Here is a 15,202-nt window from a genome sequence, read left to right as displayed (position 1 = left end):
ATTGACCCAAAATGGCAGTTTAGGGGCTAAAAGATGCGATTTGTGACACTCGGGAGTAGCAAAATGGCCTCAAATTGACCCAAAATGGCCTCAAAGTGCCCCAAAATGGCCCTAAATTGATCCAAAATGGCCCAAATTGCCCCAAAATGGCCCCAAATTGACTCAAAATGGGCTCAAAGTGCCCCAAAATGACCTCAAATAACCTCAAAATGGCAGTTTAGGGTCTAAAAGATGCATTTTATGGCACTCAGGAGTAGCAAAATGGCCTCAAAGTGCCCCAAAATGGCCCCAAATTGATCCAAAATGGCCCTAAGTTGACCTAAAATGGCCCCAAAATACCCCAAAGTGCCCCAAAATGGGCTCAAATGGCCCCAAAATGGCCCCAAATGGCCCCATATCCCCCCCAAGACCCCTATATCCCCACCTAAGACCCCCATATCCCCCCATATCCCCTCCTAGGCCCCCAATCTCCCCCCATATCCCCCCCAGGACCCCCATATCCCCCCCAAAACCCCTCCTACGACCCCAATCTCCCCCATATCCCCCCAGGACCCCCATAGGACCCCCATATCCCCCCTCAGGACCCCCATATCCCCCATATCCCCCCATATCCCCCGCAGGACCCCCATATCCCCCTCAGGACCCCCATAGGACCCCCATATCCCCCCTAGAACCCCTATATCCCCCCTCAGGACCCCTATATCCCCCATATCCCCCCCATATCCCCCCCAAGACCCCTATATCCCCCCTCAGGACCCCCATATCCCCCTATATCCCCCCCATATCCCCCATATCCCCCCCAAGACCCCCATATCCCCCCTCAGGACCCCCATATCCCCCCCAGGACCCTCATAGGACCCCCATATCCCCCATAGGACCCCTATATCTCTCCTATATCCCCCCATATCCCCCTATATCCCCCCCTCAGGACCCTCATATCCCCCATAGGACCCTCATAGTACCCCCATATCCCCCCCATATCCCTCATAGGACCCCCATATCCCCCCCATATCCCCCCATAGGACCCCCCTTAATCCCCCCCCCCCACGGCAGTATCCTTTTCTTGATCTCCCTATAGATGGCTTCCCGTTGCTGGGCGCTGCCCGGCAGCTCTGGATGGGCACTTAGGACCCACATATCCCCCCCATATCCCCCCCAGGACCCTCATAGACCCCCATATCCCCTCATATCCCCCTCATAGGACCCCTGTACCCCCCAGAACCCTCATAGGACCCCCATATCCCCTCATATCCCCCCATAGGACCCCTGTACCCCCCCAGGACCCTCATAGGACCCCCATATCCCCTCATATCCCCCCCATAGGACCCCTGTACCCCCCAGGACCCTCATAGGACCCCCATATCCCCTCATATCCCCCCCATAGGACCCCTGTACCCCCCCAGGACCCTCATAGGACCCCCATATCCCCCCATGTCCTCCCATATCCCCCTCAGGACCCTCATAGGACCCCCATATCCCCCCATATCCCCCCATATCCTCCCCAGGACCCCCATATCCCCCTATATCCCCCCTAGGACCCCCATATCCCCCCCATATCCCCCAATATCCCCCCATATCCCCCCTTATTCCCCCCCCCATGGCATGATCCTCCTCTTGATCTCCCTATAGATGGCTTCCCGTTGCTGGGCACTTAGGACCCCTATAACCCCCCATATCCCCCCCATATCCCCCCATATTCCTCTCATATCCCCCCATATCCCCCCTCATATCCCCCCATCTCCCCCCCATATCCCCTCCTAGGCCCCCAATCTCCCCCCATATCCCCCCCTAGGACCCCCATATCCCCCCCTAGGACCCCCATATCCCCCTCAGGACCCACATAGGACCCCCATATCCCCCCAAGGACCCTCATAGGACCCCCATATCCCCCTAGGACCCCTATATCCCCCCTCAGGACCACTATATCCCCCCATATCCCCTCCTAGGCCCCCAATCTATCCCCATATCCCCCCATATCCCCCCCATAACCCCCCCTAGGACCCCCATATCCCCCTATATCCCTCCCTAAGACCCCCATATCCCCCTCAGGACCCCCATATCCCCCTATATCCCTCCCTAAGACCCCCATATCCCCCCTCAGGACCCCCATATCCCCCTATATCCCTCCCTCCCTAAGACCCCCATATCCCCCTCAGGACCCTCATAGGACCCCCCATATCCCCCCTAGGACCCCTATATCCCCCTCAGGACCACTATATCCCCCCATATCCCCCCCTAAGACCCCTATATCCCCCCTCAGGACCCCCATGTCCCCCCTAAGACCCCCATATCCCCCCTCAGGACCCCCATATCCCCCTATTTCCCCCCCTAAGACTCCTATATCCCCCCCTCAGGACCCCCATATGCCCCCATATCCCCCCTCAGGATCCCTATATCCCCCTAGGACCCACATAGGACCCCCAAATCTCCCCATATCCCCCCATAGGACCCCCCTTAATCCCCCCCCCATGGCAGTATCCTTTTCTTGATCTCCCTATAGATGGCTTCCCGTTGCTGGGCACTTAGGACCCCCCAATATCCCCCCCATATCTGCCCATATCCCCCCTAGGACCCCCATATCCCCCCAGGACCCCCATATCCCCCTATATCCCCCCCTAAGACCCCCATATCCCCCCTCAGGACCCCCATATCCCCCTATATCCCTCCCTAAGACCCCCATATCCCCTCAGGACCCTCATAGGACCCCCATATCCCCCCTAGGACCCCTATATCCCCCCTCAGGACCCCCATATGCCCCCATATGCCCCCTCAGGACCCCTATATCCCCCCTAGGACCCACATAGGACCCCCATATCCCCCCGTATACCCCCATAGGACCCCCTTAATCCCCCCCCCCATGGCAGTATCCTCCTCTTGATCTCCCTATAGATGGCTTCCCGTTGCTGGGCAATTAGGACCCCCCATATCCCCCCCATATCTGCCCATATCCCCCTAGGACCCCCATATCCCCCCCAGGACCCCCATATCCCCCCATATCCCCCCCTAAGACCCCCATATCCCCCCTCAGGACCCCCATATCCCCCCATATCCCCCCCTAAGACCCCCATATCCTCCCTCAGGACCCCCATATCCCCCTATATCCCTCCCTAAGACCCCCATATCCCCCTCAGGACCCTCATAGGACCCCCATATCCCCCCTAGGACCCCTATATCCCCCCTCAGGACCACTATATCCCCCCATATCCCCCCCTAAGACCCCTATATCCCCCCCCAGGACCCCCATATCCCCCCCTAAGACCCCCATATCCCCCCTCAGGACCCCCATATCCCCCCATATCCCCCCCTAAGACCCCCATATCCCCCCTCAGGACCCCCATATCCCCCCTAAGACCCCCATATCCCCCCTCAGGACCCCTATATCCCCCCCTAAGACTCCTATATCCCCCCTCAGGACCCCCATATGCCCCCATATCCCCCCTCAGGATCCCTATATCCCCCCTAGGACCCACATAGGACCCCCATATCCCCCCATATCCCCCCGTATCCCCCCATAGGACCCCCTTAATCCCCCCCCCCATGGCAGTATCCTTTTCTTTATCTCCCTATAGATGGCTTCCTGTTGCTGGGCAATTAGGACCCCCCATATCCCCCCCATATCTGCCCATATCCCCCCTAAGACCCCCATATCCCCCCCAGGACCCCCATATCCCCCTTAAGGCCCCCATATCCCCCCTTAGGACCCCCATATCCCCCCTAAGACCCCCATATCCCCCCTCAGGACCCCCATATCCCCCCATATCCCCCCCTAAGACCCCCATATCCCCCCCAGGACCCCCATATCCCCCCCTAAGACCCCCATATCCCCCCTCAGGACCCCCATATCCCCCCTAAGACCCCCATATCCCCCTCAGGACCCCCATATCCCCCCTAAGACCCCATATCCCCCCTCAGGACCCCCACATCCCCCCATATCCCCCCTAAGACCCCTATATCCCCCCTCAGGACCCCCATATCCCCCTATATCCCTCCCTAAGACCCCCATATCCCCCTCAGGACCCTCATAGGACCCCCATATCCCCCCTAGGACCCCTATATCCCCCCTCAGGACCCCTATATCCCCCCATATCCCCCCTAAGACCCCTATATCCCCCCTCAGGACCCCCATGTCCCCCCCAGGACCCTCATAGGACCCCCATATCCCCCATAGGACCCCCATATCTCCCCATATCCCCCCATATCTCCCCTATATCCCCCCATATCCCCCTATATCCCCCCCTCAGGACCCTCATATCCCCCATAGGACCCTCATAGTACCCCCATATCCCCCCATATCCCTCATAGGACCCCCATATCCCCCCATATCCCCCCATAGGACCCCCCTTAATCCCCCCCCCATGGCAGTATCCTTTTCTTGATCTCCCTATAGATGGCTTCCCGTTGCTGGGCACTTAGGACCCCCCATATCCCCCCCATATCTGCCCATATCCCCCCTAGGACCCCCATATCCCCCCCAGGACCCCCATATCCCCCCATATCCCCCCCTAAGACCCCCATATCCCCCCTCAGGACCCCCATATCCCCCTATATCCCTCCCTAAGACCCCCATATCCCCCTCAGGACCCTCATAGGACCCCCATATCCCCCCATATCTCCGCCAGGATCCTCATAGGACCCCCATATCCCCCCTAAGACCCCCATATCCCCCCTCAGGACCCCCATATCCCCCTATATCCCTCCCTAAGACCCCCATATCCCCCTCAGGACCCTCATAGGACCCCCAAATCCCCCCTAGGACCCCCATATCCCCCCTCAGGACCCCCATATCCCCCTATATCCCTCCCTAAGACCCCCATATCCCCCTCAGGACCCTCATAGGACCCCCATATCCCCCCTAGGACCCCTATATCCCCCCTCAGGACCACTATATCCCCCCATATCCCCCCCTAAGACCCCTATATCCCCCCTCAGGACCCCCATGTCCCCCCAGGACCCTCATAGGACCCCTATATCCCCCCATATCCCCCCATATCCCCCATAAGGCCCCACATATCCACCCCTAGGACCCTCATATCCCCTCCTAGGCCCCCAATCTCCCCCCATATCCCCCCCAGGACCCCCATATCCCCCCATATCCCCTCCTAGGCCCGCAATCTCCCCCCATATCCCCTTCTAGGCCCCCAATCTCCCCCCATATCCCCCCCAGGACCCTCATAGGACCCCCATATCCCCCCCTAGGACCCCCATAACCCCCCATATCCCCCCCTAGGACCCCCATAACCCCCCATATCCCCCCCTAGGACCCCCATATCCCCCCATATCCCCCCCAGGACCCTCATAGGACCCCCATATCCCCCCATATCTCCCCTTATATCCCCCCCATATCCCCCTCAGGACCCTCATAGGACCCACATATTCCCCCTAGGACCCTCATATCCCCCCCAGGACCCTCATAGGACCCCCATATCCCCCATAAGGCCCCACATACCCCCCCTAGGACCCCCATAGGACCCCCTTAATCCCCCCCCCACGGCAGTATCCTTTTCTTGATCTCCCTATAGATGGCTTCCCGTTGCTGGGCGCTGCCCGGCAGCTCTGGATGGGCACTTAGGACCCACATATCCCCCCCATATCCCCCCATATCCCCCCATATCCCCCCCAGGACCCTCATAGGACCCCCATATCCCCTCATATCCCCCCCATAGGACCCCTGTACCCCCCCCAGGACCCTCATAGGACCCCCATATCCCCTCATATCCCCCCCACAGGACCCCTATACCCCCCCAGGACCCTCATAGGACCCCCATATCCCCCCATGTCCTCCCATATCCCCCTCAGGACCCTCATAGGACCCCCATATCCCCCCATATCCCCCCATATCCTCCCCAGGACCCCCATATCCCCCTATATCCCCCCCTAGGGCCCCCATATCCCCCCCATATCCCCCAATATCCCCCCCATATCCCCCCATATCTCCCCTATATCCCCCCATATCCCCCCATATCCCCCCACACCCCCTTTATTCCCCCCCCCATGGCAGTATCCTCTTCTTTATCTCCCTATAGATGGCTTCCCGTTGCTGGGCGCTGCCCGGCAGCTCTGGATGTTCCTGTGCCCTACGTGCCAGGTAGGGCAGAACCGCATCGGGGGGACCATACGGGATGGAACGGAACACACGGAACCCAGCACGGCCTGGGGGGGGAATAATGGGGTTAATAGGGGGGGATATGGGGGGGATATGGGGGGATATGGGGGTATATGGGGGTCCTGGGGGGGGTAATGGGGGTCCTGGGGGGATATATGGGGGGATATGGGGGGGATATGAAGGTATATGGGGGTCCTGAGGGGGGTTATGGGGGGATATGGGGGTCCTATGAGGGTCCTGGGGGGAGATATGGGGGGATATGGGGGTCCTATGAGGGTCCTGGGGGGATATATGGGGGGATATGGGGTTAATATGGGGTTAATATGGGGGGCAGGTAGGGCAGCACGGCATCGGGGGGACCATACGGGATGGAACGGAACACACGGAACCCAGCACGGCCTGGGGGGTAATGGGGTTAATAGGGGGGGGATATAGGGGGATATGGGGATATATGGGGGGTATATGGGGATCCTGGGGGGGTAATGGGGTTAATAGGGGGGGCATATGGGGGGATATGGGGGGATATGGGGGTCCTGGGGGGGATATGGGGGGATATGGGGGTCCTGAGGGGGGATATGGGGGTCCTATGAGGGTCCTGGGGGGATGTATGGGGGGATATGGGGGTCCTATGAGGGTCCTGGTGGGATATATGGGGGGATATGGGGGGGATATGGAGGGATATGGGGGTCCTGGGGGGATATATGGGGGGGATATGGGGGTCCTGGCGGGGATATGGGGGTATATGGGGGTCCTGGGGGGGATATGGGGGTCCTGGGGGGGTAATGGGGTTAATAGGGGGGGATATGAGGGGATTTGGGGGTCCTGGGGGGGATAGGGGGGGAAATTGGGGGGTTATGGGGGGATATGGGGGTCCTATGAGGGTCCTGGGGGGGATATGGGGGAGATATGGGGGGGATATGGGGGAGATATGGGGGATATGGGGGGGATATGGGGGAGATATGGGGGGATATGGCGGTCCTGGGGGGGATATTGGGGGGATATGGGGGTATATGGGGGGGATATGGGGGGATATAGGGGGGGATATGGCGGTCCTGGGGGGGATATGGGGGGGATATGGGGGTATATGGGGGGGATATGGGGGGATATAGGGGGGGATATGGCGGTCCTGGGGGGGATATTGGGGGGATATGGGGGTATATGGGGGGGATATGGGGGGCTATAGGGGTCCTGAGGGGGTAATCGGGTTAATAGGGGGGGATATGGGGGTATATAGGGGTTCTGGGGGGGTAATGGGGTTAATATGGGAGTCCTGGGGGGGATATGGGGGGATATGGGGGTCCTGGGGGGGATATGGGGGGGATATAGGGGACCTATGAGGGTCCTGGGGGGGATATGGGGGGATATGGGGGTCCTATGAAGGTCCTGGGGGGGATATGGGGGGATATGGAGGACTTGGGGGGGATATTGGGGGGATATGGGGGTCCTATGAGGGTCCTCGGGGGATATATGGGGTGATATGGGGGGGATATGGGGGGATATGGGAAAGATATGGGGGGGTATGGGGGTCCTGGGGGGGATATGAGGGGGATATGGGGGGATATAGGGGTCCTGGGGGGGTAATGGGGTTAATATGGGGATATATGAGGGGATATGGGGGGATATAGGGGGGATATAGGGGTCCTGGGGGGTAATGGGGTTAATATGGGGGGATATAGGGGGGATATGGGGGGATATAGGGGTCCTGGGGGGGTAATGGGGTTTATATGGGGGGATATAGGGGGGATATGGGGGGATATAGGGGTCCTGGGGGGGGTAATGGGGGGCAGGAAGGGGTTAATATGGGGGTAATGGGGGCAGGAAGGGGTTAATATGGGATGGGGGGGGGTAATGGGGTAATATGGGGGTAATGGGGGGCAGGAAGGGGTTAATATGGGGGCAATGGGGGCAGGAAGGGGTTAATATGGGATGGGGGGGATATAGGGGGTAATTAACCCCATAACCACCCCGACTCCCCCTTATATAGGGTCCCCTCCCCCCATAGACCCCCATAACCACCCCAACCCCACTTATATAGGGTCCCCAGTGGTCCCTGTGGGGAACTTATGGGGTTCTATGGGATTCTATGGGTCCCTATGGGGTTCTATGAGTCCCTATGGGGTTCTATGGGTCCCTGTGGTGTTAAATGGGTCCCTATGGGGTTAAATGGGTCCCTATGGGGTTCTATGGGATTCTATGGGGCACTTATGGGGTTCTATGGGGTTCTATGGGTCCCTATGGGGCACTTATGGGGTTCTATAGGGTTCTATGGGATTCTGTGGGGCACTTTTGGGGTTCTTTGGGGTTCTATGGGGTTTAATGGGTCTCTATGGGGTCTCTATGGGGCTCTATGGGGTACTATAGGTCTCTATAGGTCTCTAGGGGTCTCTATGGGATCAATGGGAGCTCTATGGGGCTCTATGGGGTCCCTATGGGGTTCTATTGGGTTCTATGGGGTTTAATGGGTCCCTATAGGGTTCTATGGAGCACTTATGGGACACTATGGGATTCTATGGGGTCCCTATGGGGTTCTATGTGGTTTAATGGGTCCCTATAGGGTTCTATGGGGTTCTATGAGGTTCTATGGGTTCCATGGGTCCCTATGGGGTTCCATGGGTCCCTATGGGGTCTATGGGTCCCTATGGGGTTCTATGGGGTTTAATGGGTCCCTATAGGGTTCTATGGGTTCCATGGGTCCTTATGGGGTCTATGGGTCCCTATGGGGTTCTATGGGGTTCTATGGGTCCCTATGGGGTTCTATGGGATTCTATGGGGCACTTATGGGGTTCTATGGGGTTCTATGGGTCCCTATGGGTCTCTATGGGTCCCTATGGGGTTCTATGGGTCCCTATGGGATTCTATGGGGTTCTATGGGTTCCCATGGGGTTCTATGGGGTTCTATGAGTCCCTATGGGGTTCTATGGGGTCCCATGGGGTTCTATGGGGTTCTATGGGGTTTAATGGGTCCCTATGGGGTTCCATGGGTCCCTATGGGGTCTATGGGTCCCTATGGGGTTCTATGGGGTTCTATGGGGTTTAATGGGTCCCTATGGGGTTCTATGGGTCCCTATGGGGTTCTATGGGGTTTAATGGGTCCCTATGGGGTTCTATGGGGTTCTATGGGTCCCTATGGAGTTCTATGGGGTTTAATGGGTCCCTATAGGGTTCTATGGGTTCTATGGGTCCCTATGGGGTTCCATGGGTCCCTATGGGGTCTATGGGTCCCTATGGGGTTCTATGGGGTTTAATGGGTCCCTATAGGGTTCTATGGGTTCCATGGGTCCTTATGGGGTCTATGGGTCCCTATGGGGTTCTATGGGTCCCTATGGGGTTCTATGGGATTCTATGGGGCACTTATGGGGTTCTATGGGGTTCTATGGGTCCCTATGGGGTTTAATGGGTCCCTATGGGGTTCTATGGGGCACTTATGTGGTTCCATGGGTCCCTATGGGGTTCTATGGGGCTCTTATGGGGTTCTATGGGGCACATACGGGGTTCTATGGGTCCCTATGGGGTTCTATGGGGCACTTATGTGGTTCTATGGGTCCGTATGGCATTCTATGAGGCACTTATGGGGTTACATGAGTCCCTATGGGGTTCTATGGGGCACATACGGGGTTTAATGGGTCCCTATGGGGTTCTATGGGTCCCTATGGGGTTTAATGGGTCCCTATGGGGTTCTATGGGGCACTTATGTGGTTCTATGGGTCCGTATGGCATTCTATGAGGCACTTATGGGGTTACATGAGTCCCTATGGGGTTCTATGGGTCCCTATGGGGTTTAATGGGTCCCTATGGGGTTCTATGGGGCACTTATGTGGTTCTATGGGTCCGTATGGCATTCTATGAGGCACTTATGGGGTTCCATGGGTCCCTATGGGTTTCTATGGGGTTTAATGGGTCCCTATGGATCCCTATGTGTCTCTATGGGGTTCTATGTGTCCCTATGGGGCACTTATGGGTCACTCACCCAGCGCCAGCCCCAGGTGCTCAGCCACCCCCTGCAGCTGCGCAAAACAGACGGGCCCGTCCCGAGGGATCCCGAGCTCCTCCATCCTACATTTACATAAATCAGCATAAATTTGCATAAATCTCCATACATCGGCATAAATTTGCATAAATTAAGGGCGGGACCTTCGCGCGGCGCCTCGGATCGACTCCACGTTGTGCGTCGCCACCACCAGGGTCACGTGACCCGACGTCACGTGACGCAGCGCCAGCTCCAGGCACGCGGCGTAGCTACAAACCGGAAACAGGAAGTGACGTCAGCGCATCGCCGCCATCTTGGCGACGTTACTTCCGCCCCCCCAGGCTCCCCATTGGTTCTTATTCCACTTAGCCCCGCCCTCCCAGGCTCCCCATTGGTCGACAGGCTTCCCATTGGTCCTTATTCCCCTTATCCCCGCCCCCCACGCTCCCCATTGGCCCTTATCCTCCTTAGCCCCGCCCCCCAGGCTCCCCATTGGCCCTTATTCCCTTTAGCCCCGCCCCCCACGTTCCCCATTGGTCCTTATTCCCCTTAGCCCCGCCCCATCGCTCCCCATTGGTCCTTATTGCCCTTAGTCCCGCCCCCCACGCTCCTCAATGGTCCTTATTGCCCTTAGTCCCGCCCCCCACGCTCCTCAATGGTTCTTAATCCTCTTAACCCCGCCCCCTTAGCCACGCCCACCCCGGCTCCCCATTGGCCGTTATTCCCTTTAGCCCCGCCCCCGCTCGCTCCCCATTGGTCACCTTCGGTCGGTGTGCTCCCTGCTGGGCTGTATGTTGCCGGTGCTCCTCTCGTGGTGTAGGTAGGCGCCACGAACCAGCTTCAGGCCGAACAGCGCCCCCAGGCGGCGGGAGGAATCAATGTCAATCTGCAAACGGGACTCGGCGCCCTATGGGGTAACATGGGGGATCTATAGGGACACATAGCGACCCCATAGGGACACATTGAGACCCCATAGAGACACATAGAGACCTATAGGGAGACATAGGGACCCATTGGGACCCCATAGAGGCACACAGGGACCCATAGGGACCCCATAGGGACTCATAGAGACACATAGAGACCCATAGGGACCCATAGGGACACATAGAGACCCTATAGAGACCCCATAAGGACACATAGGGACCCATAGAGACCCATAGGGACCCATAGGGACCCCATAGAGAGACATAGAGACCCCATAAGGGCACATAGGGAGCCATAGGGACACATAGGGATTCATAGGGACCTTATAGGGATCCATAGAGACCTATAGGGACACATAGAGACACATAGGGACACATAGGGACACATAGAGACCCCATAGAGACCCATAGGGACACATAGGGACCTATAGGGACACATAGAGACCCCATAAGGACACATAGAGACCCATTGGGACCCCATAGAGACCCATAGGGACATATAGGGACACATAGAGACCCCATAGGGAGACATAGAGACCCCATAAGGGCACATAGGGACCCATAAAGACCCCATAGAGACCCATAGGGATCCATAGAGACCCCATAAGGACACATAGGGACCCATAGAGACCCATAAGGACCCCATAGAGACCTATAGGGACACATAGGGACCCATTGGGACCCCAATGGGACCCCATAGAGACCCATAGGGACACATAGGGACCCCATAGAGACACATAGAGACCTATAGGGACCCCATAGGGACACATAGGGACCCATAGAGACCCCATAGCGACACATAGAGACACATAGAGACACATAGGGACACATAGGGACACATAGGGGCCCATAGAGACCCCATAGCGACACATAGAGACCCATTGGGACCCTATAAGGATACATAGGGACCCATAGGGACCCTATAGAGACCCATAGGGACCCACAGAGACACATAGGGACACATAGAGACCTATAGGGAGACATAGGGACACATAGAGACCCCATAAGGACACCTAGAGACCCATTGGGACCACATAGAGACCCATAGGGAGACATAGGGAGACATAGAGACCCCATAGAGACCCATAGAGACCCCATAAGGGCACATAGGGACCCATAGGGACCCATTGGGACCCCATAGAGACCCATAGGGACATATAGGGACACATAGAGACCCCATAGGGAGACATAGAGACCCCATAAGGGCACATAGGGACCCATAAAGACCCCATAGAGACCCATAGGGACCCATAGAGACCCCATAAGGACACATAGGGACCCATAGAGACCCATAAGGACCCCATAGAGACCTATAGGGACACATAGGGACCCATTGGGACCCCAATGGGACCCCATAGAGACACATAGGGACACATAGGGACCCCATAGAGACACATAGAGACCTATAGGGACCCCATAGGGACACATAGGGCCCCATAGAGACACATAGGGACCCCATAGGGACACATTGAGACCCCATAAGGACACATAGAGACCCATGACGACCCATATCACCCCATAGAGACCCCATATCACACACTGAGACCCATAGAGAACCATAGAGACCCATAGGGACCCATAGAGACCCATAGAGACCGTATAGAGACCCCATAAGGACACATAGGGACACATAGAGACCCCATAAGGACACATAGAGACCCATTGGAACCCCATAGAGACCCATAGGGACATATAGGGACACATAGAGACCCCATAGGGAGACATAGAGACCCATTGGGACACATAGGGACCCATAGGGACCCATTGGGACCCCATAGAGACACATAGAGACCTATAGGGACCCATAGAGACCCCATAGAGACACATAGGGACACATAGGGACCCATAGAGACCCCATAGAGACCCCATAGGGACACATAGAGACGCCATAGAGACACATAGAGGCACATAGGGACCCATAGAGACCCATAGGGACCCCATAGAGACCCATAGGGACACATAGGAACCCATAGAGACCCATAGGGATACATAGGGACCCATTGGGACCCCATAGAGGCACAGAGGGACCCATAGAGACCCTATAGAGACCCCATAAAGACACATAGGGACCCCATAGAGACACATTGAGACCTATAGGGACACATAGGGACCCATAGAGACACATAGGGACACATAGGGACCCAAAGGGAGACATAGGGAGACATAGGGACCCCATAAGTACACATAGAGACCCATAGGGACCCGTAGAGACCCATAGAGACCCATAGGGACCCATAGGGACCCATAGAGACCCATAGGGACCCATAGAAACCCATAGGGACCCATAGAGTCCCATAGAGACCCTTAGGAACCCATAGGGACCTATAGAGACCCATAGAGACCCATAGAGACCCCATAAGGACACATAGGGACCCACAGAGACCCATAGGGACCCATAGAGACCCCATAAAGACCCATAGAGACCCATAGATACCCCATATCACCCCATAGAGACCCATAGAGACTCCATAGAGACCCACAGAGACCCATAGAGACCCCATATACCCCCATATCACCCCATAGAGCCTCATAGAGACCCATATCACCCCATAGAGACCTATATCTCCTCATAGAGACCCATAGAGACCCCATATCTCCCCATATCACCCCATAGAGACCCATAGGGACCCGTAGAGACCCATAGAGACCCATAGAGACCCATATCTCCCCCCATATCCCCCCATATCCCCCACCTTGAGGTAGGCCTGGTGCGTGTGCCATATGTGGGTCTGCCCCACATTGTACCTCCCCATCAGCCCCATAGCACAGAGGGACCCATAGAAACCCCATAGAGACCCATAGAGACCCATAGAGACCCCATAGAGACCCATATCACCCCATATCCCCCCATATCACCCCATAGAGACCCCATATCACCCCATATCACCCCATAGAGACCCCATATCCCCCCATAGAGACCCATAGAGCACCCATATCGCCCCATAGAGACCCCATATCCCCCCATATCATCCCATATCCCCCCATATCACCCCATAGAGACCCCATATCACCCCATATCCCCCCATAGAGACCCCATATCATCCCATATCCCCCCATACAGACCCCATATTCCCCCATATCACCCCATAGAGACCTCATATCACACATTGAGACTCATAGGGATCCCATAGAGACCCATAGAGACCCCATATCACCCCATAGAGACCCATATCACCCCATAGAGACCCATAAAGACCCCATATCCCCCCATATCCCCCACCTTGAGGTAGGCCTGGTGCGTGTGCCATATGTGGGTCTGCCCCACATTGTACCTCCCCATCAGCCCCATAGCGCAGAGGGACCCATAGAAACCCCATATCACCCCATAGAGACCCATAGAGACCCCATAGAGACCCATAGAAACCCATAGGGACCCATAGAGACCCATAGGGACCCATATCTCCCCATAGAGACCCCATAGAGACCCATAGAGACCCCATAGAGACCCATAGGAACCCATAGAGCCCCCACCTTGAGGTAGGCCTGGTGCGTGTGCCATATGTGGGTCTGCCCCACATTGTACCTCCCCATCAGCCCCATAGCGCAGAGGGACCCATAGAAACCCCATAGAGACACATAGAGACCCCATACCACCCCATATCACCCCATAGAGCCCCATATCACCCCATAGAGACCCATAGAGACCCATATCACCCCATAGAGACCCATAGAGCCCCCACCTTGAGGTAGGCCTGGTGCGTGTGCCATATGTGGGTCTGCCCCACATTGTACCTCCCCATCAGCCCCATAGCGCACAGTCTCAGGGCCGGGCCCAGCTCACTCTGCTCCGCGTCCAGCAGCAGCCCCACACGGCTCCCCACTGCGGCCTGACCCATAGACACACATGGGGTGTGGGGCTGGGGTGATCTATGGGGCTGGGTTGATCTATGGGGCTGGGTAGATCTATGGGGCTGGGGTGTGGGGCTGGGCTATGGGGCAGAACAGGGCTATGGGGCTGGGCTATGGGGCAGGGTTGGGATGTGGGGCGGGGATGTGGGGCTGGGATGTGGGGCTGGGGTGTGGGGCTGGGGTGATCTATGGGGCTGGGTTGATCTATGGGGCTGGGATGTGGGGCTGGGCTATGGGGTAGGGGTGTATGGGGCTGGGCTATGGGGCAGAACAGGGCTATGGGGCTGGGCTATGGGGCAGGGTTGGGATGTGGGGCGGGGATGTGGGGCTGGGGTGATCTATGGGGCTGGGTTGAGGGGC

The 15,202-nt window shown here is 57.2% G+C and overlaps 1 protein-coding gene across 1 annotated transcript in view; it reads right to left on the bottom strand.

Moving 5' to 3' along the window:
* Positions 1 to 5,977: 5,977 nt before the first annotated feature.
* Positions 5,978 to 15,202, bottom strand: part of LOC107307868 (hydroxyproline dehydrogenase-like) — a 29,009-nt gene continuing 19,784 nt past the window's right edge. The window contains exons 6-10 of the mRNA XM_085518239.1: positions 14,674 to 14,820; positions 10,832 to 10,977; positions 10,235 to 10,339; positions 10,071 to 10,156; positions 5,978 to 6,150 (exon numbers count right to left, since the gene is read on the bottom strand). Coding sequence (XP_085374365.1) covers positions 5,978 to 6,150; positions 10,071 to 10,156; positions 10,235 to 10,339; positions 10,832 to 10,977; positions 14,674 to 14,820 — 657 coding nt within the window. The remainder of the gene's footprint in view (positions 6,151 to 10,070; positions 10,157 to 10,234; positions 10,340 to 10,831; positions 10,978 to 14,673; positions 14,821 to 15,202) is intronic.

This window comes from Coturnix japonica, chromosome 17, assembly GCF_054131305.1.
Source record: "Coturnix japonica strain WE chromosome 17, WE-NBRP24, whole genome shotgun sequence".
Classification (NCBI taxonomy): Eukaryota; Metazoa; Chordata; class Aves; order Galliformes; family Phasianidae; genus Coturnix; species Coturnix japonica.
This window is presented reverse-complemented; position numbering and strand designations above follow the sequence as displayed.